Genomic DNA, 25605 nt, shown 5'->3' with positions numbered 1-25605 from the left:
ACTGCAAATAGGTGACAGAGGATTAGATTGGAGTTGGTAGTGAAGTGAAAGGATTGTTGAGTCCAGGTATTACATAGAGGGAGTGAGCTGGAAAATCAGGAGATAGTGTCAGAGTGGGCGATGAGGTTATCTCAACATGGGGTTGAGATAATAGGAGTTCTGCACTTAATGAGGATGACAAGGTCTAGGATATAACTATGGGAGTAAATATCTTAGGTGGATGGAGGACACTGAGAGTTAAGTCACTCCCTCCTGAGTATCCCTAAATCTCTGTTCATGGCTCTATTGTAGCACTTTTTATATTCTACTGTGTTTCCCTGAAAATAAAACCTACCTGGACAATCAGCTATAATGCATCTTTTGGAGCAAAAATTAATGTAAGACTCGGTATTATATTACATTACATTATATTATATTTATTTTACTGGTCTTACTGTAAAATAAGACTGGGTCTTATATTAATTTTTGCTCCAAAAGACTAATTAGAGCTGATTGTCCGGCTAGGTCTTATTTTTGGAGAAACACGGTAGTAGACAAAAATGGTTGTTAGTAACTATTAAAAGAAATTTGAGACAATTAGGAAAATTTGAACTTTGGAGAGATTTAATAATACTGAGCAACTGTCAGGTTTTTGTTTTTGTTTATTTTTTTAAGGTGTAATAATGGTATTGTGAAGATATATATATATATTGTATATATATATATATTCCTTATGTTTTACAGATACATAATAAAATATTTATAGATGAAATGATTTCTGGGATTTATTTCAAAATAATCTAATTGGGTATGTGTGGGAGGAAGTAGTGGGGATATAGACGGAATAAAATTGGCTGTGAGTTGACAGTATTGAAATTAGATAATGCTTACATTGGCCTCATTATGGTAGTCTCTACATTTGCCTAGTTTCACAATTTTGCATAATAAAGAATCTTCCAAAACTAACTAGAAAAATGTATAATTTTTGTTAAATTGTTAAATAGATAAGTAGAAGAATATAGGACGATCTGATTAATTTTATATATATCTCACACACATCTTAAAAAAAGTTTTAATGACACACTTTCTGAATCCCTTTTATTAAGGAATTTTTATGTGTTAGAAATCCATTAAAGAGGATAAAATTTAGTATTTACTAGGCATGTTATGGAACAGTTGAATTAGAAATTTGTTCTGACCTTCCAGGAGCTTATAGTAAAAGTGGAAAGTTGTTTTGAATCTTAGAAAGCCACATTTCTTGGAAGGAGTCTGAGGTAAGGCAAGGGGAGGGAGGAAGGAATAGAATTTTGTCTCTAGGAACATATTCTAAGGCATAGTGTGTTCTGTTCTGTCTGCGTTTCTCACATCACTTCAGACATGTGCTCCTGCTTTCTGATTTTTCACTAGCAAACTGGTGTCAGTACTTTGAATTTTTATAGCTCCTTTTTTTTTTCTGAATAATTTAAGACATCGCTTTGAGCTATATAGATAGCAAAGATGAGAAATTTAGAAAGTGTATATTAGTAAAACAATTGTTTCCATTAGAAAAAACAATCAGGAAATGTAATAAAGTGAGAGGAAATCAAGACTTGAGGCTAATCAAAATCATTGAGGGAAATATTTGTTACGGAGTATTCTGTGATGATGACGATTTATAACCCCATTTCTTGTCCCCAGAACAAGAGGCAGAGGAAGGGGACGAGGCAAGAGGCGATTTGGCCCAGGTCGACGGCCAGGGCGTCCTCCAAAATTTATCCGCTTGGAAATAACCAGTGAAAATGGGGAAAAGTGTGATGATGGGACACAGGTACTGGGGCGGGTGGGAAAGAGCTACTTCTTAGACACTCTCTTAGAGTACTTCACATAACTATTATTGGATTTAAATACAAATATCCTTCAGAGGTTGGCAGTCCTGTCATGTCAATGCTTTGTTGCCTGTTAATTAAAGTATGACTAGAGAAATTAAAAAAAAAGTATTTTCAAATATTACTTACAACAAAACCTAACTTTGCTGCCCTAAAGATTTGAAATTGTCTGGAGATATTATTGTGGGACTCTGTTTAATTAGTTTAGATAATTAAAATTATAATGTTCCAGAAGAATCCTGTCATGGTGTTTTCCTCATGAAGTGAACTGAAATAGCTTATAGTTTTTACATTCTGTGGATAGTTATCTAATTAACTTTCCCAGAAGGAGAATATTTTCTCTGAGTATTGTCTCTAGTCCTATAAAAAATACGCAGTAATACTAAACCTTAGCCGACAGTCCTAGTGCTAATCTCTGTCTAGGTAGGGAAATAATTCCTGGTTATTGTAATTTCAGGACTTGCTACATTTTTCCCCCAAGGAGCAGTTTGATGAGGCTGAACCAGCTACTCTGAATGGGCTGGATCAACCAGAACAGACCACTCTCCCAGTCCCTCAGCTGCCACAGGAAACTCCTTCTCTGGAGCATGAGCCGGAAACTCATAGCCTACACCTGCAGCCCCAGCCCGAGGAGAGCGTGCTGCCCCCCCAGAGCACTCTGACGGCCGATGACATGCGCAGGGCCAAACGCATCCGAGTAAGTGGGAAGTGGAGCTCCTCCTTCTTCACTGGGTGCTCACCTTTCTCCAGCCAGCCAGCTTTTCGGGTGCTATGCTTTCCAGCCTATTCACCATACACTTTGAAATCTTGCTTCTAGCTTATCACACACTCAACCTCCTTATTTTGGAAGAAAGTATTAACTGTTTCTCAGTGTCTTTGTGTCCTGTGGCAGGCTGGAACAGCTGGTCCTAGAGTCGATCCAGTTAGTAAGGACACAGATGCTTGGCTTTTGGCATAGTTAAAGTAAGATAGCTCTCTGGATCCCTAACCTCACAGGTTAGAAAGGGAGAACTAAGTACATTTAATTATAATAACTATTTACATTTAAGCCAGGCTAATCTGTACCTAATTGTAGCTCTCAAGTTAATTTTGAGTAACTGAATTTGGTTATCTGCGGGGAGACTGGCAAGTGTCATTATTCATCAATGCAAAGGGACCTGTGTCCAAGTTGACATGGCAGGTACAACCCACACACCTGGGGACAGCTTGAAGTTAGGCTCTAGGTCTGGGAGTAGGTCAGTGTCTCACTTGTGTGACCTGCATCTTGACTTCAGGCCACATGGCTGCAGGGCCTCCAGGGCTTCCAGGGTAGCTGTGTTTTATTCTACTTCACAGGTAGCCTCTGAGTCTGAGGTAGCTGCAGGGGACGCATGTGGATAACAATATGGTTTTGTGGGAGAAGTGCCTGTGCTGGCAATTTACATCCACAAGACAATTACTTAAGCCCCTGTTTGTGGGAGCAGGGTGTATAAAGACTTTTATTAGTACTTTATGTGTAGATAAAAGAGATTTTTTTATATGAGTTTCTAGGCTTTATAATTTATAGATGGATGATCGTTTTAGCTTCTTTTGGTCTTATTTGCATATGTGCAGCTTATATTTCTTTTCGCCTTCTTATTTGCCTGTGGGCTAGAAGGGACCTTGAAAAATAATCTAGTCCATGCCTTCATGTATAAATACATTTGAACATTTATAGTATATGATAGTATTGAAGGGCTCCAAGCCTTCGAGGCTAAATAACCCTTATGAGGGACCTATAATGGAAACTTATAATACTTTTGGCTCCATATATATTATTTCAAAAGGCTATATAAACATACGTAAATATAGCCCAGGAAGGCAAAAAGCTCCGAGCTGATAACTTCCCATCCATCATTCTACATTATTTCTCAATCTGCATTTCATTCACTTGCCCAATTATTGTCTTACTGCTTTGGCTATTCTTATTTTTCACTAATTCTGGAGAAATGCTCACTAGATTTAATTTTTTTGAGGGAAATAACTAAAGCCCACATGTGTAGTGAGGTTGTGGATGTCCAAGCATAGTCTGGCTATAATTATATTTGTATTCTGTAATGAGTTGGGTTACTAGTTTCGGTACAAGTTTTCTTGTGTCAAAGCAAAGGCATGTACGTGTGTCTTTTGAAAAGGAGATCAGTGTTAGTTGAGCTATTTTTTTTTTTCCTCTCACACATTCTAAAAAGTAGGGCTATGTATTTTTTCATCTTTTCTATCCAGGTTGGTAATGACCAACTGAAGGGAAGTCTTCCAATCCAATTGGTAATGTAACTATTTTTCTCTCCTCTAACGCTGCCTGCTCAGTTGGAGCTGCAGGTAGGTTTGTTTCCTATGTTTCATGTATCAGAATGTTATTTAAGTGTTTGCCTTACCTGCTGTTCTTTGCAACCTGTACTTACTAAATCCTGGTGGAAACTACATTTTGGTTGCTACAGTAAATGCAAATTAGTTAATGAGTAGTGATAATTTATTAACATTTTCAAATAGATCAGTGAGTAAATCGTGGGCTGCAGATTCCTCAAACACAAAATGAAGGGCAGGACTAAGTGACATCCAAGGTCCCTTCCAGCTCTGAAACCGTTTGAATGACTTATAGAATGGTATTGAATTCTAACTATATATTCAGCACTGTGCTAGATACACAATAGAACTGTCACTTGAGTCCTTTCCTCTAGGAGCTTACAGTCTAATGTAAGGTGGTTTACAGTAAAGTGCTAAATTTAAAAGTGTAGCCTATAATTGCTGTCGGAACTTGGAAGAGTGAAAAGCCAAAAAAAAGATGAAGGAGTTAGGGAATAATTCATAGGTGAAGTGAGACTGAAACTGGTCTTTGAAAAAAAGGCAGGAAGAAAGCCAACCAATTCAGAGGAGGGCAGCCATAGGATTAAGGCTGAGACACAGGAGTGGGCTTGGTATGGTTATGGGACAGTGCACATACTAGCTTGACCCTAGGATGGGGTACCAGGTGAAGGACAGTGGTAAATGAGATATGTTAGGCAGGACTGTCTCACCAAAGGCCTGGAAAGCAGGGCAGAAAACAGGCCAGAGAAAAGCTGTTAAAAAAAAACAACCATCAGACAAATATGACTGATTTTAGTGTCAGGATCAAAATAATATGAAAATTGATCAACAACTTAGGTTCCTTTACCTATTTATTTTTTTATTGGAGAATATTGGGGAACAGTGTATTTCTCTAGGGCCCGTCAGCTCCAAGTAATTGTCCTTCAATCTAGTTGTGGAGGGCGCAGCTCAGCTCCAAGTCCAGTTGCCATTTTCAGTCTTTAGTTGCAGGGGGCGCAGCCTACCATCCCTTGTGGGAGTTGAACCGGCAACCCTGTTATTCAGGGTTCTCGCACTCTAACCAACTGAGCCATCAGGCCGCCCCTCCTTTAGCTATTAATATCAAACTTTAGAGACATTTAATGGTCTTTGTCTGCAAAGAATCTGTTGTCTCAGAATTCGTTTTATTGTAAATTAAATCCCTCATCACAGATTTTAGCAGCTATACCACTTTGGCACCCTTAGAGTCGCTAGCGTCCCTTACAGGATGGTGTGGTTAACTGACTGTGACTTTGGGATCAGAAGATCAATAATGGATTCGTCTATGCTGCCTCCATCATTTCTCTTGATTTTTCTGGAAATGTGTGCCAGTTGTAGCTCTGAACTATAGGAGATGCCATGGAGTAGAAGTGACCTAGAGGTGGGTCACAGGATGGGAACGGTTTCAGCACTCACTACCTGTAATATGAGGATTATATTAGGATCATTAGATCAGAGAAATGCAATCTAGTTCCTCAGTACTTAGACAATATGCCAGGCTCCATGGAAATTCAAAAGACGATGAGAACCAGGTTTGTCGATAGGACTATGAAAGTGGAGCCAGATGGCTGCTAAGTTTAAATCAAGTGTCTGAGGACACTCATACTAATTAGAAATGACAGAAGACTTATTAGCACAGTGGACCAAAACAAAACTGAGTTCTAGATTTGGCACTCAAGCAAAAATGGAGTCCCCTGTGGGACCAAGACCCAGTATACCCTTTGTATGTTGTGTCTGCCCTTGGAAACTTGACTGAACTTAGATGAAGGAAATGATTCTTATATACCCCAGACACTAAATCTTGACTCTCTGAACCTCAGGATAGCATTTTTTTTTTTTGATCTGCAATATTTCCATAAAGTTTTGAAAGTAGCCAAAATACTGAGAGCTTTTATGTGAAACAAGCGTCTGTCCAGATAGAGTGAAAAGATTAGGTAACTGCTAAGCAGTATAATGAAGTGAAAGAAAGCTCTGTGGCTGATCAGAAAAAGGTCTATTCTTACAGATCTCTGCAGATGCTGTAGAAAAGATCTTGATACAGTTCTTTTTTATTTTCACTTAAAAAACATTTAATTTTCAAATGTTTGTTGAACACTTTCTACAAACTAAGCTGTTTTTTAAGGGATCTAGATGCAAAGAATAAAATCTGATGCAATCCTGATGCAGTCCCAGTCAACTTGGGATGAAAAGAGAACTGCTAGATATCTACTCAAGATGTATGAGTAGATAAAATATCTTTCTCCTAACCCTGTAGAAAAGCCCTGAGAAAACAGTTTTCTGTTATGTGGTTACTATGTCCAGAATTTTCACTAAATCAAAACATTGTTTTGCTTTTCCCCAAAATGATTATTTGACATCAAATTTAGAAGTTGTTGCTTGTAAGTAATTTGAAATGAAAGGTTTAAGCATTGTTCATTGTACATTTTTCATTGCACAAATCATGTAATAAGAGCTCCACTAATCCTTCAATTACTATTGCCTTATAGTTACACAAGCATACCCATTCACAGAAATATGTTTTTTGAGGGAGTCCTCCTCCGCCACCCCACAGCTATGTAGAGCTTTCCCCCTGGGATTTTGGGGAACTTATGAATGGATCTTCATTATAGTGTAACTAAAATATTGATTCTGTATTCTCTGAGTGAAAGATGATTCTGTTGACCTACTCCCAGTAGAACATGAGTTGTTTTCCCAGGACTGATGAATTTGCACTGAGTATCCATATTCTCTCACTCAGGTTCTCTATAACAATTGCATGAATTTATAAAATGGCTAATCAGCGTTAGAAGTGCAATCTGTGGCCGAAATAAACAAGGGCAAAACTGACTGGTTTAGACAGGGAACAAAGTGATAAGCTTAACTTTGTTAGCATGGCATTCTAACCAGTGGAACTAACTAGCTACATTGAGAACTTGTCCTCTGCATTTTCTAGGTAGGAAGTGATTAAATGCACACATTCCGTTTATGATATGTGCTTATGTATCTTATCTCATGAAAAACCATGCTTACATAAATCTGTATCCTTCGTTTCCCTTTCAGTTCTTTTTCTTAAATTGAGATGTAATTCACATACCATAAAATTCACCCTTTTATCGTGGTTTTTAGAATATTTCCAAAGTTGTGCAACCACCAGCACTGTCTAATTCCAGAACATTTCATCACCCTCAAAAGAAACCTCATATCCATTGCTTCCTTCCTCCAACCCTTGGCAAGTACTACCCTTCAGTTCTTTTTAATACCTTATTTATATTTTGCTAAATATTTGAATCACGTTTCAAATTCTTTTTCTCAAGGACTTCAACAAGTGACATTTGGCCGACTTGCTCCAACCTCATCCATGCACTTGTAACTTTTCCCAAGTCATTTCTTCCAAATCTTCAATTCTTATTCTTCTTCACTCTGGGATTTGTTTTATTAAACCAGTCCTCTATTGGGAATACTTTTTTGAATGTCACTGAAATCCTTTCATAAGAAAACACATTCATAAACATAAAACAAAACACAGAAAACATTTGTCTTTTCAAGATGAACTTCTTTGGGATGGCTTCATTTTTATTGTCTTCACCAGAAATTTCTTCTTTTTAACTGTGTGTCCGAGAGTTTAATTTCTATGGAAAATGTATGATTGCAGAGATCATCCTCTTTCTCTATATACACGCCAGCCACTTGCACATTTAATTTCCTCACTAAATAATCATATTTGTGTGTGTCTTTCAGAATGCAGCTCTTCAGCATCTATTTATTCGGAAGTCCTTCCGGCCTTTTAAATGTTTGCAGTGTGGGAAGGCCTTCCGTGAAAAGGACAAACTGGACCAACACTTGCGCTTCCATGGGCGGGAGGGGAACTGCCCGTTGACCTGTGATCTCTGTAACAAAGGCTTCATCAGCAGTGCATCTTTGGAGAGCCACATGAAGCTCCATTCGGACCAGAAGACTTACTCTTGCATTTTTTGCCCAGAATCCTTTGACCGCCTTGATTTGTTGAAAGATCATGTGGCCATTCATATCAACGATGGCTACTTCACCTGCCCAACATGTAAGAAAAGGTTCCCAGATTTTATCCAGGTGAGTGTCTACCACTCAGATTCCTGTGTACTTCCTTCTTTTAGTAGAAGAAACTGATTTTTGGAAAATTGAGACTGCCTATCACCTGCATTTTCATCCTTTCTTTGTAACAACTTGACAGCTGAGAACAATTATTTCTTCAGTCAAATTACTTTTGATGAACAAAAGATTATCATAATCTTTAATTATCCAAATCAGGCATTGTCATTTAAACATTTAAGTTGTATTACAAGTAATAAACACCCAGATCTGATTATAATTTTTAAAAAGTGCCAGAGTGGCCAATTAGCTCAGTTGGTTAGAGCATGGTGATGGTAACACCAAGGTTGCCAGTTCAATCCCCACTTGGACCACTGTGAACTGTGCCCTTCTCAAAAAAAAGCAAAAGTGGGTACTGTGAAGGATTAAGAAAACATGCTCCCACTTCCTGGCCTGGGCTATTGTCTTCCTACCATTGTGGTAGCCTGTCTTGCTTTACACTAAGGTCATGCATTTTGGAAGGAAACAAAGAGAAAGTTGGTATATAATATACTTTTTTATCAATCACTGATCTCCTTAGTATTATATTCTGGAGCAAAATGACTGAGGATAAATTCCAGAATATTTGCGATTTCACTTGGACTTCAAGTGATTGTATTGTTATATGCTAGTCAATGAATAATTAAAATTAAATATCTAGTAAAAATATATGTTTTTTTTAATCCCCAAAACAAAAGGAGTCTAGGATTTAATCATGGTTCTACCAGTGTTGGGAGTCTTGGTAATTTTCTCCCTTCACACATACAGAAAAGTTGCCTTAAGGCAGAATCTAATAGTAAAAAAAGACTCCAAAAATAACGAAGCAAAATTTCTTATAGGAGTAGTTTGATATGACTCACTGCTTAGCCCCTATCCATAGCCCTTCTTTGTTGGGTATTTATGGCTAAGAGTTCAGAGGCCATATTCCTTTATTTAAATTATCTAAAAGTACAGGGAATAAGTTCCAATTAAGAAGAAATAATGCTGGTGTTGTATTGTTCTCATAAATGGGTAATGTGTTTTATATCATCCAATTTGTGTCCTTAATTCTTCAGAACCTGATTATATAGAAAGATGTACTGAAACCGATATAATTTTACTAACCAATGTTACCTGAATAAATTTAATAAAAAATTAAAAAAAGAAAGATGTAAAAGAACCAATTACTAAAATGGGATAAATTGTTTCTGTACATGCTGGAAGCAGAAAAAGTGAGAAAGAATTATTTTTTTTGTTTTCCTATAGATGTTTTCTTTAGTGAGATTCATTTAAGTCCAAAGGAACTCTGCTTTTAATCTTAAAAAAAAAAATTGACTAAGCAAACACTCTTTCTTCCTCCTCTTCAAATCATGTTGGAGGTTAAGATTTGTAAGCTTTCTGGCTATTTGTTTTGTTTCTTTGGGACAGGGATAGGGTGTTTTATTGAGCCTAATTATCAATCGCATCTGATTGGGTTACACACCCGGTTGGTGACAGTCCACGGCAATGCCTTTGGCGCCCTCTAATGTTGATAAGCTGCTTCCTGTCATTTCTTTTGCTGCCTGAGTTCTCTGACTTTTTCTGTGTCTTCACTGCCAGGTGAAAAAACACGTTCGAAGCTTCCACTCAGAAAAGATCTACCAGTGTACAGAGTGTGACAAGGCCTTTTGCCGTCCCGACAAACTGCGACTCCATATGCTCCGACATTCAGACCGCAAAGATTTCCTCTGTTCTACGTGTGGGAAGCAATTTAAGGTGTGTAAGCAGTGAACAACCTGAGGTTGCTTAAATGGCCTCTGAAATCATGTCAAACTAAGGATCAATACTTGTTTGCTTGTTTCGTCAGCTTATCTCCTACTTACAAAGAACTGGACTGGAGATACTTTTGTGCCTCATGTTTGAGTTAGTTATATGATAAAATTAAGGGAAAAAGTCACCATATTTTCCCCAAATAATTAATTCACACCCCAAACTAATCATCTCCTAAAAGAATCCAAATGTATGATGAGTAAAACTAAGTTGCTATTGAGGAATTCCTAAGATAACGATACCTTTACTTATCAAATCAAGAGATTTTTACTGAGCACTTATTAAGTATAAGAGCCTGATAATTGAGCCCTGAAGACAGCAGGACTGTCATCTAATGGAGGTGGGAAATCTGTAGGATGTTGAAAGGGCTTAGATTACTTTGGGGTATGTTAATGACTTAAAGAATTAAAATGAAAAATAATAAGTATCAGTAACCTGCCTTGAATTTAGAAGAAGCAAAGGAAAACCCATGGGAGACTCAGAGATAAAACTAAGCAATTAAATGTAAAAACAATGAAAAAAATGCTTCATTGGGAAATCAGATGACAATGTGGAGATATCACTAAGAGACACTCTACTGAATATGACTGTCTGTCATGCTGTCATAGAAACTGGAAAAGAATCAGAAATGGATTCAGAAAGGGGACAATACTTTTATATAGACAAAAATGTATACAGAATATGGAGACATTAAAGAGAAATAGAAATAATTTTCAAAGCTCAAGGTTTGTGGCATGTATGTTATAGAATGTAATACCGGTGGCTTTCAATATACAGTAGCATGATTTAGAACTCCTTAGACAATTCTAATGTGAACAGTATAAATGGGTCTAGGTTTTTCTGTTTCTTAATTAAAAAAAAAAAATTGATCTAAAAGAATCCCTATCTTGTAGTGCTAACTGGTTGGCAATCTATCCAGCCCATTCAACATTTTTTGATTCTCTATTTTGTGCCAAATATCACATTAGCACTTAGGCATATAAAAAAAACACACCTTTCTGTTTCTATTTTGCTTTCACCCAACATATTAGGGTTCAATTAGAGAAGCCAACCCAACATGCGTATTATGGAATAAAGGAGTTTCTTATAGAAAGAATAACTTAATTATAGGAGAAGGTGGAGAAATACGGGTCTAAAAGGAAAAGTTGGAGAATCAGAGGAAGGTTACTAATCCACCCTTCTGAAGCTGTGATCTGGATGGACAAAATGGGAACAAACTTACCTGGGAGCCTGGGAACGCAGCACCTCCACCCATAGGCAGGCCCAAGAAGGAGAGCTGGTGCTGTCTGTGGAAAACTGTGTTGCTGCATGTGGTGGTGGACATGGACTTGGCCAGCAGGGCTGACAGTTGGGAAGAGAGCTGGCCGCTGAGTGGGAGAGAGGAGGGATGAGCAGGGGAACCCCTGACCCGCAGGGTATCATGGCTGCTGCTTCCTTTCCACCTTCTAGTCTGTACCAAAAGATGGGAAGAACTGGTCTGGTAAAAAGGTTCAAAATCTTTGCAAGACGAGTAGCGGTTTAATCATATGTCCAAGAGCAGAGCCTCACTAGATAAGGGAGCTGGCTTTTTAAAAATTTTTATTTATTTTTATTCAAGATGGGCTCTACCTAATTTTCTCTCTGTGGACTCACATCAACCTATGTCACTAGATTAGATCATCAAACTGGACCTGGACTGTATGCTCCATCCATAGCAGATAGTGCAATTGTGTATTTGAACTCCTAAATCTATAAAATGAGATGTTGCTACTTAAATTCGTTTGGTATTTAGAAGAATAGCATTATGTTTATTAAAATGTGTGGGGATTGAGTATACATACGGTTTTGTAAATCCAGTATTACCTATCATTCATTATCGATTTGTAGTTCTTGATGCCAAACTTATTCTATGTGCCCTTTGATCTCTTCTACATAAATGTGAAGTCTTTCTTCCCCCAAATCAGAATCTTTCAAATTGAATGGTCATTTTCAACGAAGGCTCAGTGGAATGCGTTTATTTCCTAGTGAATGGTCATTCCTAGTCACTTGCTGTGACCTGATATGTTCTAGCACTCTAGCAACTCGGATGCATCTCGGGAGGTTGTGGTTACTGCTAACTTGTATCGATTCTTTTTTATGTCTCTTCAATGAAAAAATCTCTACCCCTACTCCCCATCCCCCTGCCTTTTCAAAAACTGTCTGAATAGCGAAAAGACAAACTACGGGAACATATGCAAAGGATGCATAATCCTGAGAGGGAAGCCAAGAAAGCCGACCGCATCAGCCGCTCCAAGACGTTCAAGCCTCGTATCACGTCCACCGACTACGACAGCTTCACGTTCAAGTGCCGCCTGTGTATGATGGGCTTCCGGAGACGAGGCATGCTGGTCAGTGCCCAAAGCCTCCAGATTCTCCCCGCTGTATTCCAAACCTATCCATTTCTGTTTATGGCGACGACTTTTGTACTGTATTCCGTACAGATTTGTCAATAGATTTTGTCAGTGGCCAGGGGCAAAAGAACGGAGGCAAACAATCCCAATTTCGAGTTCTCACCTTTCCAGCCTCCCTTCACCTTCCTTTGCCGAAGTTCATTTCTGGTGACCTCTTGGAAGAGGTCTTTTTCTATCACTTTTCATTACTTGTTTTGTCTTGCTTTATCCTTCTCATTCTCTGCTCCTACTGTATTTTATTTCCTTCTTCTGATTTTTGTTCCTGGATATACTATATCTTCTATAGTCTTTACCTTCTCCCCTGTTGCTCCCTTGAATGCCTCTCATTTCCAAGTACGAAACAGCAATAGAAGGAAACTTGCCATCAGAGCAGGGTATGTGAACCAGGTTAGCTAAAACATCAGGGTAGCCATTTCACTGCTCTCAATTTCTTTTGACCTATTATAGTTTTTGCAGAATACAGCAGGTCCTGGAATCCTTTCATTCAGTGTGGTTTCATTATAGTGTTGACGAGGGGCACAGGGACTTAACTTTTGTTTATATCAATTAGCCTATGGGAAAATTGGTTTCATCCTATGTGCTTTCACTTAAAGTTGCAGAACCTATCGAGGATGTTAAGTGTGGACCTACTGTATATTTCTGCCAGGAGCAGACGGCAAAGTGCATTATTTAACACTCAGAACCTTAATTTTTATCTTACTCAGTGTCCTCTCTAAGGCTAGGACACTAAATAATGAAAGAGGTTTGCATCAGGAGAATTCACCAAAGAAATTCATGCTACTGTAATTGTGCTTCTTCCAACAGCAGTTCTTTTGTCAAAGACTGTTAATGGGATCCACAGTGACCCAATTCATCTTCAGTAATTTGCTGAACTACGGTTCATTCCTGTTAACAGTGACTGTTGATGCTTTGGTGTCAGATGGGCCTGGTGATGCTGGTTCTGGCCAAATGCCTTATTGTTTTGGGCCACTGCTTCAGAGCATTTCCACTTCTAGCAGACAATATCGAAGACATTTGTTTAGCTTCTGTTGGTAATGGAGTCCCTTTTTCTCATTTTCTTTTTTTCCCTTAGGTAAATCACTTATCAAAGAGGCACCCAGACATGAAGATAGAAGAGGTGCCAGAGTTAACTCTACCCATCATAAAACCCAACCGTGATTACTTTTGTCAGTATTGTGATAAGGTAAAAGGAAACCATCCACAGTAAGATGCCTCTGTGGGAGTCCTGCTCAGAGCCAGTTTGTCTGCATGTATGAATATGTACCAGGATCTCGCAGTTACTCTTAGCAGATGGTTCCCTCTTTCTCAGTAGTTTTCCATTCAGACAAGAAAGGGCTCGAAGTACAGCCTCATTTTAAGCCAAATTCTTTTTCTTCAGAATTAGTCGACTTTGTTTTACTTGTTCCTTCTTTCTGTGATTTTTGTTAACAAAAGAAGAGTCTCATTACCAGGAGCTTAGTATATGAATTCATTTAAAATTTCTAAGCTCAAAAATGAGTGTTCATTATCCTGCTTTTAAAATATATAGTAGATTTTGAATTTCTAGAAGATTGAGTAGGATGTGGAAAAGTTTTGTGGTTGCGTCCTCTATTTGCACTATTCTATTCTTTATTTTTGTACAGTTACAAACAAGACAGAAAGAATCCGCGTTTATTGTTTCATTGTAATATTGTTTTCTTATATAATGTACCTGTGTCAGCTTAAACGTAAGAAACATTTTTAAAGCATAGATTCACTGCGATACTTACTAGTTGCTTATAGACTTGCCATATTGGAAGATTCTTTGGCATCTAGCAGTCAACTATATATATCATATTAAAGCTTTCACAGAAAGGCTAAGGATGACCGCATGTAGAAATGATGTTCTCTTCCTGTGGCTGTGTAGCCAGCTCTTAAACTTTAGGGTAAAGTTTATTTTTACTATTACTATCTTAGATATATAAATTCAAGGAAGATGCCTGGCATATCTAGATGGTGTTCTTATTTTATTATAATTTATGTTATGTCCTTATTATCCTTCAATACTTGGGGTGCCAAAAAATCTATACAAGTGGACACTTTGGTCAACGTTGCTCAAGCAGTAGTTCACCATAATCACAAGTGTCTGGATGCAGATAGTAACTACTTTGAGCACCTCTGGTAATTTCAGAAGTCAAACGTGACTTGTATTCATCTTTTGTTATCTGTATATATTGAGTATTGCAATTTTAATATAGTTTTCCTTTCTTAAAATGTGTATACATTTTTTTGGCATCCTCTGTATATCTGTTAACATATTTTATTTTGGGCTACACAAGTACTTTTTCTCATGTCCTTGTAAGGAAATTGTTAGATGGTTTGCTTTAAGCAGGAAAGTGGAACTATATACTGCTTTCATGGCAAAGCTTTTGAATTTGTAGGTTTATAAAAGTGCGAGCAAGCGGAAAGCCCACATTCTGAAGAACCATCCTGGGGCTGAGCTCCCACCCAGCATTCGGAAACTTCGTCCTGCCGGCCCTGGAGAACCAGACCCCATGCTGAGTACCCACACCCAGCTCACAGGCACAATAGCTACCCCTCCTGTCTGCTGTCCCCACTGCTCCAAACAGTACAGCAGCAAGGTATGGGAAGGCTTCTGACTAAATCTGAATGAAAGCCACAAGTTAAGGAATCTCTTGAGAGAAGATGGCTTCTCTTCCACATGCTCTGGTGGCTTCTTCTAACTTGATAGGGGACTAACAGAGGTGTTTTCCTAGTTCAGATGGCTGAAGAGCTGTTTTCTGAGAACAGGGCCTCTAAGCATAGAATGGGAAGAGAACATGGTGGACTTTGCCCAGAATTAGCGCCATCTGATAGCCTGAGCTATCAGATGGGTTCCTTTTTCCTTGGCCTCCTGAGGGTTTCCAATGTGGATATTCCATGCTCATAGTTTATGAGCTCAGGCTTCCAGAAGTACTACATAGGAACTTAAGTGATAGTTCTTCAAAAGGGGATCGTTTTTGCTGGGGGGCTTGTGATTGACTGCTGCAGGCATTGGTGGGACAGGGGGCTGCTGTGAGGTGTTCTGACCCTGCCTGATGGTGTGGGGTCACACGATTCTTTAATTTCTTTTCAATCTCTTCTGTTTTTCCCCTTTCATAGCATTGTGTTGCTTTAGGAAGGGCAGGTACAGTCAGCATCGCTCTGATTTTTTTTTTAATGGATAACATAAAAGACTTTAGGAGCCTTTGGAGGGTTTGCATTTGAGAAAGACTGAAAATAACTAATTCCACTAATTATTATTGGTTTTTGCCGTGATTTTGCAGACCAAGATGGTACAACACATTCGAAAGAAGCATCCAGAGTATGCCCAGCTCCCTAACACCTTACACACACCACTGACAACGGCTGTGATCAGTGCTGCTCCAGCTGTTTTAACTACAGATAGTGCTACCGGAGAGACTGTGGTGGTAAGTGTGTGTCACTGGTAAGAACATCTCAGCTCCTTCATTGGTCTTCATAGCTTTCAGTGCCAAAGCCATGTCTATCTTGTCATTGAATTAGCTGCAAGTGTCGCCTATTATCCATCAGTATTCCATACAAGGCATTATGCTGATGATTGGGTCTCTAAGTCGATGCTTTCCAAAGTTCTTTGTGAAATGGGTAGCACATTTTCAGGGCTGCTCATTTGTGCAAGATTGTCAGAACCTCTAGGGTAGCTCCCCTGGGCCTGGCACAGACAGACAGATATAGATATAGAGATAATCTTCCAATATCTTCTCAACTTTGGGATTTTTTTTCTATCTGAGGTCAGGGCTAATTTGTAAGTTCCATGATCCACCAGTGAGACGAACTAAATTTTTGTAGGACTTAAGAGCACTGACATAGTTGCAAGCAGTGGTGTTACCAACTAATGTGTCTTGTGTGACTTTTTCTAGACAACAGATCTGCTAACCCAAGCCATGACAGAACTGTCCCAGACCTTAACGACAGATTACCGAACGCCACAAGGCGACTACCAGAGAATTCAATACATCCCTGTGTCACAGTCTACGTCAGGTCTGCAGCAACCTCAGCACATACAGCTTCAGGTGGTGCAAGTGGCCCCGGTACTGTATCGCATTTATTTCTCTTTCCTTTCCTGAACGCCATATTGTCAGCTGGCCAATATGGCAGCTGAGGTCAGCAAAAGCATCCGATTCTCAGAGCTGGAGTGGGACCCTACATATGTTTCTGCATGTAAACTATGAATCAAAGGCATTTGTAAAACTTCCACTCCACAGGCTGTCAAGGGCTCTGGATGTAGCAGTAGACGAGATTTCTGTCTAGAGAAGTCCAGAGATTTTAGGTTCCAGCACCTACTATCATCCTGTGCTACTGCCACACAGTGTTATAATGCGAACTCTTTCTAAGCCTCTTCAGATCCTTATCCCTGAGCACCCAGGTGGACTACTTTGGTGAGGAGCCAGTTTGATAAGTCCCTACCTGGGCATTGAATGCCTAAATCAGTGGGAGGTTATAAAGAATAATTTTGATCCGATCTTTGAATATCAATCGGTACCTTCTACCACTTAATTAGTAGCTCATTCTTACTGATTAGTAATCTGAAAGAAGGAACCCTCCCAGAACTATTGTTTCACTTAATTATGCTCAGGGTGTCCTCCAGGCACAAATGAACAAACTCGTTGCTTTGAAATAGTTTGGTCTTTGAAAATGTGAAACTAATACCAGAGCAGGAAATTGGAAGTTGCCACTGTCACTGACTATTCGTTATCTCGTTTTCCTTATGGGATGGTTTTAATTTTAGGTTTTGGAAGAATTTGTCAATCTCTGGAGTTGCCTGTAAAATACGATGTATATGTACATAGTTCTGGAAAAAGGGTCTGTATTTTAGCCAGATTTTCAAAGATGTCTATGATACATAAAAGGTTAGGAACCACTGGTCCAGTGGTTTAATTATGACAAGCTAAACGTGAAATTTCTTCTTTGATCTCTTTTAACTGATAAAGGATGTCATTAAATTTAATTGAAATTTAAGAGAAAAATATTTTAGATTCCTGAGAGCTTCTCATTCAGCTTATTATTAGGAGCTATATTTCTTCTATCTTCATCTTTTTCAGAATTTAATAGTACTAGTGGCTTATGTTTTTTTATAAGCATAATTTTTAAAACTGTGACTTTAATGCTTGCCATCTTGGCTTAGGTATGGCATCTCTGGGAGTAAAGCACTGGATCGGAAGGTCTATTCTATCTATTCTTATATTTCTGTTGGGATTCTATTTCAGCTGAACTTTTTCTCTGGGAGGATTTCCTTAACCTCAACCAGTATCATTTGTTTTCCTCCTCCCTCCAGGCCACCTCCCCTCACCAGTCTCAGCAGTCCACTGTGGATGTGGGCCAGCTCCACGATCCCCAGACCTACACCCAGCATGCCATCCAGGTGCAGCATATCCAAGTCACTGAGCCCACTGCCTCAGCGCCATCGTCGTCCCAGGTACACGGCTCCTCCATACATTGTTCACAGAGCTTAATATGGCCTCAGGGACCTTGAAGAGTTAATAAGAGTGAAGAGACATTATCTTCAGAATCTAGTCTCCTTGACGATTGAAATGCTATTGTTATTTTGGACCTTCATTTTTATTTTGGTATTATGAACACACGTTAAATGATTAGCTTCTCCTGTCCAAATGGAGCCCTGTGATACGATATCCTAGAGGCAATGGTCTTTGCTTCCTATTCTAAATGGCTGGGTGATAGCATGCAATTGCTAAGTTGTTTCTATAATTTTGGAACAGTGACTTTGAGGAGTGTGTCATTGTGTTTGTAGAAGAAGTCTGTTATTGAGATAGCATAGCTACATCCATTCCAGACGTATTTATTAAATCTTTATCCTTTGCATGAAACTTTTCTAGATCTTGTCCTCAAGGAGATTAGAGTCTAATAGGGAGATAATACATGTATACAGGTGAGTCGGATGGGTAGTGAAGGTATCTGTACCATAAAGGAGGCATGTAGATTCACTCCTGATAATCCCAGGTCCCAGGGTAAGAGTATAAATGAAGGCCTGCATGCCATATGTTTGAGGACTTAAAAATTTTGAATCAAGCTAACAAGCCATTAAATAAAATTCGTTCTTTCTGTTTGACACATATACTTTTATAATGACAAAATTGAAAAATATATGTAATGTAACAATTGATACTGAATAACATGGATAGTGCTAATTCAGAATTAATTGTATTTTCTGCCAGACACCATGGATGGCACTAGCAGCTGACAGGCTGTAGTAGGAAGAGGCTGGGAAGAAGTCTTTCTTTCTCTTTTAAAGGCTCTGTGCCCTTCCAATGGCTGTGAAAATCCATAGGACACACACGCACATTCTCTACTTTCCTGTTTATTATGGGCTGTAGGTGGGGAGGCCCTGTTGCTGGCCACCTGACTGCCCTCCCCTCCTTCTAGTGTGAGGTTCAGTGGCTGTGAGGTTTCTTATTATTTCTCCCAGTCCAAGACAGGCAGCCTCTATCCACAAGGGGCCCCAAGTTTCCCACCCCTACTAGCATCACACTTTTATTTTTATGTTTCAGATATACAAAGCAGCGTAATAATTAGACATTTACACCCCTCAGAAAGTGATAACCCCTCCCCACGCTACTACCCCTCTGACATCTTATATAGCTGTTACAATATCGTTGACTATCTTCCTTCCTATACTCCACCTCCTTTGACCATACAGATATATATACATATATATATATGTATATATATACATATACATATATACATATATATACACTTATAATTGACATACAATATTATTCTACTTCAGCTTCAGTTGTACAGCGCCGTGATCAGGCATCTACACTGTCTATGAAGTGATCCCCGTGATAAGTCCAATGCCCATCTGGCACCTACATAATCTTTACAGCATTGTTGATTATATTCCCCATACTGTATTTCATATCCTCATGACTATATTGTGTCTACTAATTTGCACTTTGTAATCCCTTCACCTTCTCCCCCATTCCCTCCCCGCCATCTAGCAACCAACAGTTTTTTTTATATCTCTGAGTCTATTTCTGTTTTGTTTGTTTTTTTATTCTGTTCTTTAGATTTCACATTTAAGTGAGATCATATGGTATTTGTCTTTCTCAGTCTGACATTTCACTTAGCATAATATTATCAAGGTCCATTCATGTTGTTGCAAATGGTAAGATTTCATTCTTTTTTATGGCCGAGTAATCTCCATTATATAAATGTACCACATCACACTTTTAAGTTTCTCAAAAGAACCTGAGGCTGGAGGGCCAGGAAACTCTCCTCAGAGATCCTTGTTGAAGGCGGCACAGGGACCACTTTCCCCAAGACTGCTCCCCCTTTCTTCCCACCAAGGCTCTATCCTATACCTCACAGGGCCCTGTGTGTACCCACATGGACATCCTGACCCACATGTCTCAGCTTTGTCCACACTCCTGCAAATGGCGATCCCATGGCCACCCCCTTGTTCCCAGATGCCCGAATACCATTAGAGGAGCCCACATCTGGAAGACAGGACCCCTGCAGGAAGACAGACCCAGAGAAGAGAGTTATATTAGCCATTGAAGTGGGTACAGGGCCATTTCCACAGGGAATGGGAGGTTCTAGTCCCCAAACTGTGGCCTAGAAGGTGACACACATTCCAGGTGGGCATGTTCATTTGGCCTCGTATGAAGAGGGGCACAGCTGGAGAAGGGTCAGCCAAGATCCCTGCAAGGGTCCCTCTCGCTAAGGTCTAAGAGCGATATGGATCTATAGATATGATACAGGAATTCAGAAGAGCGAAAGATTATGTTTAGCAGAGAATCAAGACATTTTTGTAGAAGTTGTGTTTGAATTAGGTCTTGAGGGTGGGGTATAATTTTGTCAAGGTCATTGGGGAAGGCATTATAATCTGAATATGCTCTCACTTTGAGTCAAGTCACAGACAGGAAATTGTGAAGTGTTTATAGAAAACTGTTTCAGCTAGTAACAGGAAATGATGTTTGGCAGAAAAAGTTGGAAAGGTAGTTTAGAGCTGGAGTATGGTAGAGTTTAACAGCCTACTGTGGAGCTTGGGCTTTATCCTGTAAGACAGGAGTAGCCTCTCCACCAGAAGTCTGCATGTATCCCCATGTTTATCTCCTTTAACTCTGTGGGACTACCCAGTGCATTTCAATGGAAATTATGACTTCAATTTGTGTTGCAAATTAGCTTTGTGACATAGGCAAGTTATTTAGCATCTCAATTCTTTTAACTTCATTTATCTTTCTAACAAGCCTACTGAAATTAAGTTTTTGGATATTCTTGGAGATAATCTTTTGAAAACTAATTAGGATTTCATGGTTATGATTATTTTTCATTAATGCTATTTGTATTTAAAATATTACTTTAGCAGTGATACTTTCAGTATTATAATTCATATTAACCTGATTTATTTTCTTTAGTTATTTGTGAGTCTTAACTGTATTGGAAATTCATATTTTTTTACTCTTGCTTTTTCTTTCTCTCTAGGTCGCGGGACAGCCATTGAGCCCCTCATCCCAGCAGTCTCAGCAGGGGCTCAGCCCCACGCATATACCAGGCAGTTCTTCCACACAAGGCCAGGCTCTCCACCAACAGCAGAGTTCCTCTGTACAGCACACATACCTACCCAATGCTTGGAATTCCTTCCGTGGCTATTGTAAGTAAAAAACAAGGGAATAATGTGGTAAGTCATGGATGGGGGGACCTGCAGCTATGGGTCATGATGTCATCAGCTTTGTAATAGATTTTCTGGATTAAACTATCATTGGCCATTTTCTTCACTCTGTAGTGCATGTACTTGAATAAGTTTCAGGACAGAATTCAAGACAACGTTCGAATGGGTGATATGAGAGCCACCCATTTCAGAAACATTAGGAATATTGCTGGAGGAAGTGTAGGCAGGTGGTTTAAATAGTGTAATAGATGGGTGTAGGATATGTTGATGACATTGCTTTGTCTCTTCCACCAATATTCACTGAATGCCTGTATGTCAATCACTGTGCTACACCCTGAGTATACAAAAGATTAATATAAACTTTTACATCAGTAACCATGCAATAATAATGTTAGCCAGCTTTCATTAAGCTCTTACTATGTAACAGGAATGATTCTAAACCATGTACGTATCACATTCAGTATTCGTAACAACCTGTAAGTACAATTGTTATTTGTATTTTGCAGATAAAGTAATTTAGACACGGAGTAGCTTGTCTAGGAACATATCTTGTAACCCAAGCAGTCTGGCTCCAGAGCTTATATTCTTAACACCCCCACTGGGCTGCTCAAAGAGATCACTAGCTAGAAAAAAGAGATATATGAGTAGTAGCTTTCAAAACCCTGAGATTAATGTTAAAGAAGCAGTAAAAGGCTGGCTGCCAAAGGTCAGAATAGGTAACAATCTTGATGGGGACAACAGCCTTGGGTATGAACTGGAAAGTATGAGAACTTTATGACTGAAGATGTGGAAGGAACAGAAATAGAGCTGGTAAAGACCTCAATGGTAGGAACTAGAAGGAATAGGGGCTGAGACGGTAGGTAGAAGGCCAGTGTTGCTCTTTCTCTAGTATTGATTTCCTTTTTTGAGTCCATCTCTGTTGTGATTGATCTCTGGCTATGTTATGTAGATTTGGTATGGAGTCAGGGTCCAACTCTACCATTTAATTATTTTTACAATCTATTCTCTTAAATATTAGTGGGCACAGTGAGAGCTGAGTCTAATTTATGCTCATAGTAAATACTAGGTAGAATCCTAGTAAACAGACTGACATTTATAGTTTAATTCCTGTGAAAGAAATATGGAATAATGCAGATAGTCATGGTGATAATAATATAATTAGCATTCCAACCTGAAGAAACTATTCTATAACTGAAATTTTTTATTATGGAAAAAAATTACTCAAAAAATACAATAACATAATGAATGCCCTATACCCATTATCCAGCTTCAACGGTTATTAACCCATGGTCAATCTTGTCTGTTCTGTACCTGCCCCCTGTCATTCTCTCCTGGTTCTCCAACTATGTAATAATCCTTATGATTTCATCCATAAGCATTTTAATATGTATCTTTAAAACCAAAGGAATACGCATATTTTTTAAAAACATAACTCCAGTACCATTATCACACCTAAAAATAAATAATAGTAATTCTTTAATATCAACAAATACCTAGTAAGTGCTCATATTTCTGTGATTGTCTCATAAATTTTTTTAATAGTTGGTTTGTTCAAATTGGGTTCCAAGTAAGGCCAAACAATGCAATGGGTTATTTATGTCTTTGAGTTCCTTTTAATATATTTGTTCTCTCTCTTTTAAGTTGCAATTTATGTGTCGAAGAAACTGGGTAATTTGTGCAATACAGTTTCCCACATTCTGGATTTTACAGTTGGCATCCCTATATTATTATTTAAGATGCTTTCTTCTGTCCCTTTTATTTCCTGTAGGTTGGCAATTAGATCTAGAGGCTTGATCAGAATCAGGTTCACTTTTTCCCCAGAAACTTCATAGCTGGTGGTGTGTGTACTTCTATCAGGAGGCATATAATATTTGGTTCTCTCTTTTTCCTTTGTTCCACTATTTCATTAGGGATTGCAAAGTTGACAGATTCTGACACTATCAGTCTTTATTCAGTAATTAGCTAGAAAACTTCTATAAAGGAAAACATTTTACCTCAATAACCAGCTTACTCTGAGGTCCAGTTTGTACAGGAACGGACAGGATAAATGCTTTAAGTAGCCAGCCCATCTCCTTTTTTTTTTTTTTTTTTTACCAGTTTTTCAAAATCATGAGTTGTTTTCTGATATTACCCAAGGTAACCAATGAGGCTTATGTATGTGTATCTTAGTTATGTTATATACTCGTGAATTTCAACACATTTGAGTATTTCAGACCATGGTAGTTGTTTATCCTCATTGACGCTCAGGTTATCCCATCTTTGGCTAATGGGAGTGTCTTCAGATTGGCTCCTATATCTTTTCTACACGACCTTGTGGTCTTTTATAATACCATCTCGCATGCTGATGTGACATTATGTTCTAGGCTCATCTTATACGTTTTCTGTCCCAAATCTGGAATCAGCCATTTTCCCAAGAAGCTCTGGTCTCCTTTAATAGAAAATATTGTTTAGAGACTGTCAACTGGTTTCTAGGGTGAACTTTGTTTTTGATTTGCCTTAATAACACTGGTGGCAAAATAAAATGCAAGCTAATGTGTGATTACTAGGCAATAGTGGATACACTGTGCCACTAATTCAAATGTGAATATAAAAGATAAAAATATTAAGCTAACAGGTCAAGTTTTTATAACTTATTTCAAGGTTTTAAGAATTGTTGAATATTTGCTTTTTGTGGATGTTCAGAAGCCATATTTGAGAGAGATTCATTGATTATTTTCGATATTTGGTAACTCTACTAACCTCATGTGATCAATTCTTAACAGAGATGCCATATTTGAGAGAGATTCATTGATTATTTTCGATATTTGGTAACTCTACTAACCTCATGTGATCAATTCTTAACAGAGATGCTTTTACTATATATCAAGAAATCACATCATCGTAAGACTCTCACAGCAAGCAAATCCATGACTGTGTCTCAGTGGGAAACATGGTCACTGGTTAGGTGTTTGTTTCTACCACTTCTATTAAAATCTGAGACCAATGAACTATGGATATTTCCTGTTTTTCAGCATCTGAGATTCAAATGATGACACTTCCCCCTGGTCAGTTTGTGATTACAGATAGTGGTGTGGCAACTCCTGTCACCACAGGCCAAGTGAAGGCAGTTACTCCGGTAAGCTGTGTTGCTTGTGAGGGTTTTCTTATCCATCCTACTGCACCCATCTCCCCTTCTCCTGTCTTGTATGCCCCAATGTTCAATATCTGAGTTAGAAGTACCTCCTCTGTGTTCCCATAACACCTTGTGGTGTTATATTATGACCCTTACCACAGTTTATTTTAATTATTGGTTTACTGTCTTTCTTTTCCCAGTAGATGATGAATTCCTTGAAAGCTGAGTTTTGGTCTTTATCTCTTTATTCCCAATGCCTTGCAAAAGAGGCTGGGCTATCCCATTAATAACTATAACGAACCTCCTAGATCCATATACATGTAGATTTATAATTGATCACCTTTTATATGGGATGTATATGAATCTTTATTACTATTGGTTATCAATTGGGTTAGGGGAGAATAATATAACGAATCTATTATGGAGCTCTTTTAAACTATTTTAAACAATTCACCCATCCCAAGGTGAAAAACATTACCATAAATTATCTTGTAATGTTAGGGGAGAATAACATAATGAATCTATTATGGAGCTCTTAAACTATTTTAAACAATTCACCTATCCCAAGGTGAAAAACATTACCATAAATTATCTTGTTATGTTTAGGTTAGGGAGTTCAATGTTGATTATATCTGCTACCTCTGTTTTTATCTTCACTGGTTTATTCTAGCCCGCCTCTAAATTCTTAGGAGATAGAGTATGTAAGTTTAAATTAAGAAAACTACTCTTTTTTTTTTTTCATTTAGTACATATATATATATATATATGTATTTTTTTTATTCATTAGTTTCAGGTGTACAAGACAAGGTAATACTTAGACGTTCATCATTTATATCCCTCACACTGTGAACCCCCCTCCCCCCATCTATCCCTCCGACCTCACACTGAACCATCACAAATATATAAAATTATAGTTGGCATTCATTAATGTTTAGCTTCTGGTGTACAATGCCATGATCAGGTATCCACAGTATCCCTGGGATGGTCTCCCAAATAGGACGCATGTCCATCGGATACCCAACAAAATCTTTACAACATTATTGAATACCTTCCCCAAATTAATTTTCAAAAAAACCCTGAGGCCATCTTGTGGTTACCAGCTCCTTCCAAATCCCTTCACCTTTCCCCTTATCCCCAACCTCCCCCCCCCACACCCATCTAACAACTCTCGGTTTTTTCTTTGTGTCCCCAAAACTGTTTCTGATTAGTTCATTCACATAGTCTTTTCTTTAGATTCCATATATAAGTGAGATCATATGGTACTTGTCTTTCTCTTTCTGACTTATTTCACTTAACATAATGTTCTCTAGATCCATCCATGTTGCTGCAAATGATAAGATT

At 38.5% G+C, this 25605-nt stretch overlaps 1 protein-coding gene across 1 annotated transcript in view; it reads left to right on the top strand.

Annotated features, from left to right (window-relative positions):
* The window catches only part of PRDM10 (PR/SET domain 10), a 91411-nt gene that overhangs the window by 61328 nt on the left and 4478 nt on the right, over window positions 1-25605 (top strand). The window contains exons 10-21 of the mRNA XM_081037718.1: window positions 1657-1786; window positions 2302-2541; window positions 7899-8246; window positions 9843-9998; window positions 12239-12418; window positions 13554-13664; window positions 14881-15081; window positions 15766-15909; window positions 16378-16548; window positions 17793-17933; window positions 20966-21134; window positions 24164-24267. Coding sequence (XP_080893844.1) covers window positions 1657-1786; window positions 2302-2541; window positions 7899-8246; window positions 9843-9998; window positions 12239-12418; window positions 13554-13664; window positions 14881-15081; window positions 15766-15909; window positions 16378-16548; window positions 17793-17933; window positions 20966-21134; window positions 24164-24267 — 2095 coding nt within the window. The remainder of the gene's footprint in view (window positions 1-1656; window positions 1787-2301; window positions 2542-7898; window positions 8247-9842; window positions 9999-12238; window positions 12419-13553; window positions 13665-14880; window positions 15082-15765; window positions 15910-16377; window positions 16549-17792; window positions 17934-20965; window positions 21135-24163; window positions 24268-25605) is intronic.

The sequence above is a fragment of the Rhinolophus hipposideros genome (genome assembly GCF_964194185.1).
Source record: "Rhinolophus hipposideros genome assembly, chromosome: 24".
NCBI lineage: Eukaryota > Metazoa > Chordata > Mammalia > Chiroptera > Rhinolophidae > Rhinolophus > Rhinolophus hipposideros.
This window is presented reverse-complemented; position numbering and strand designations above follow the sequence as displayed.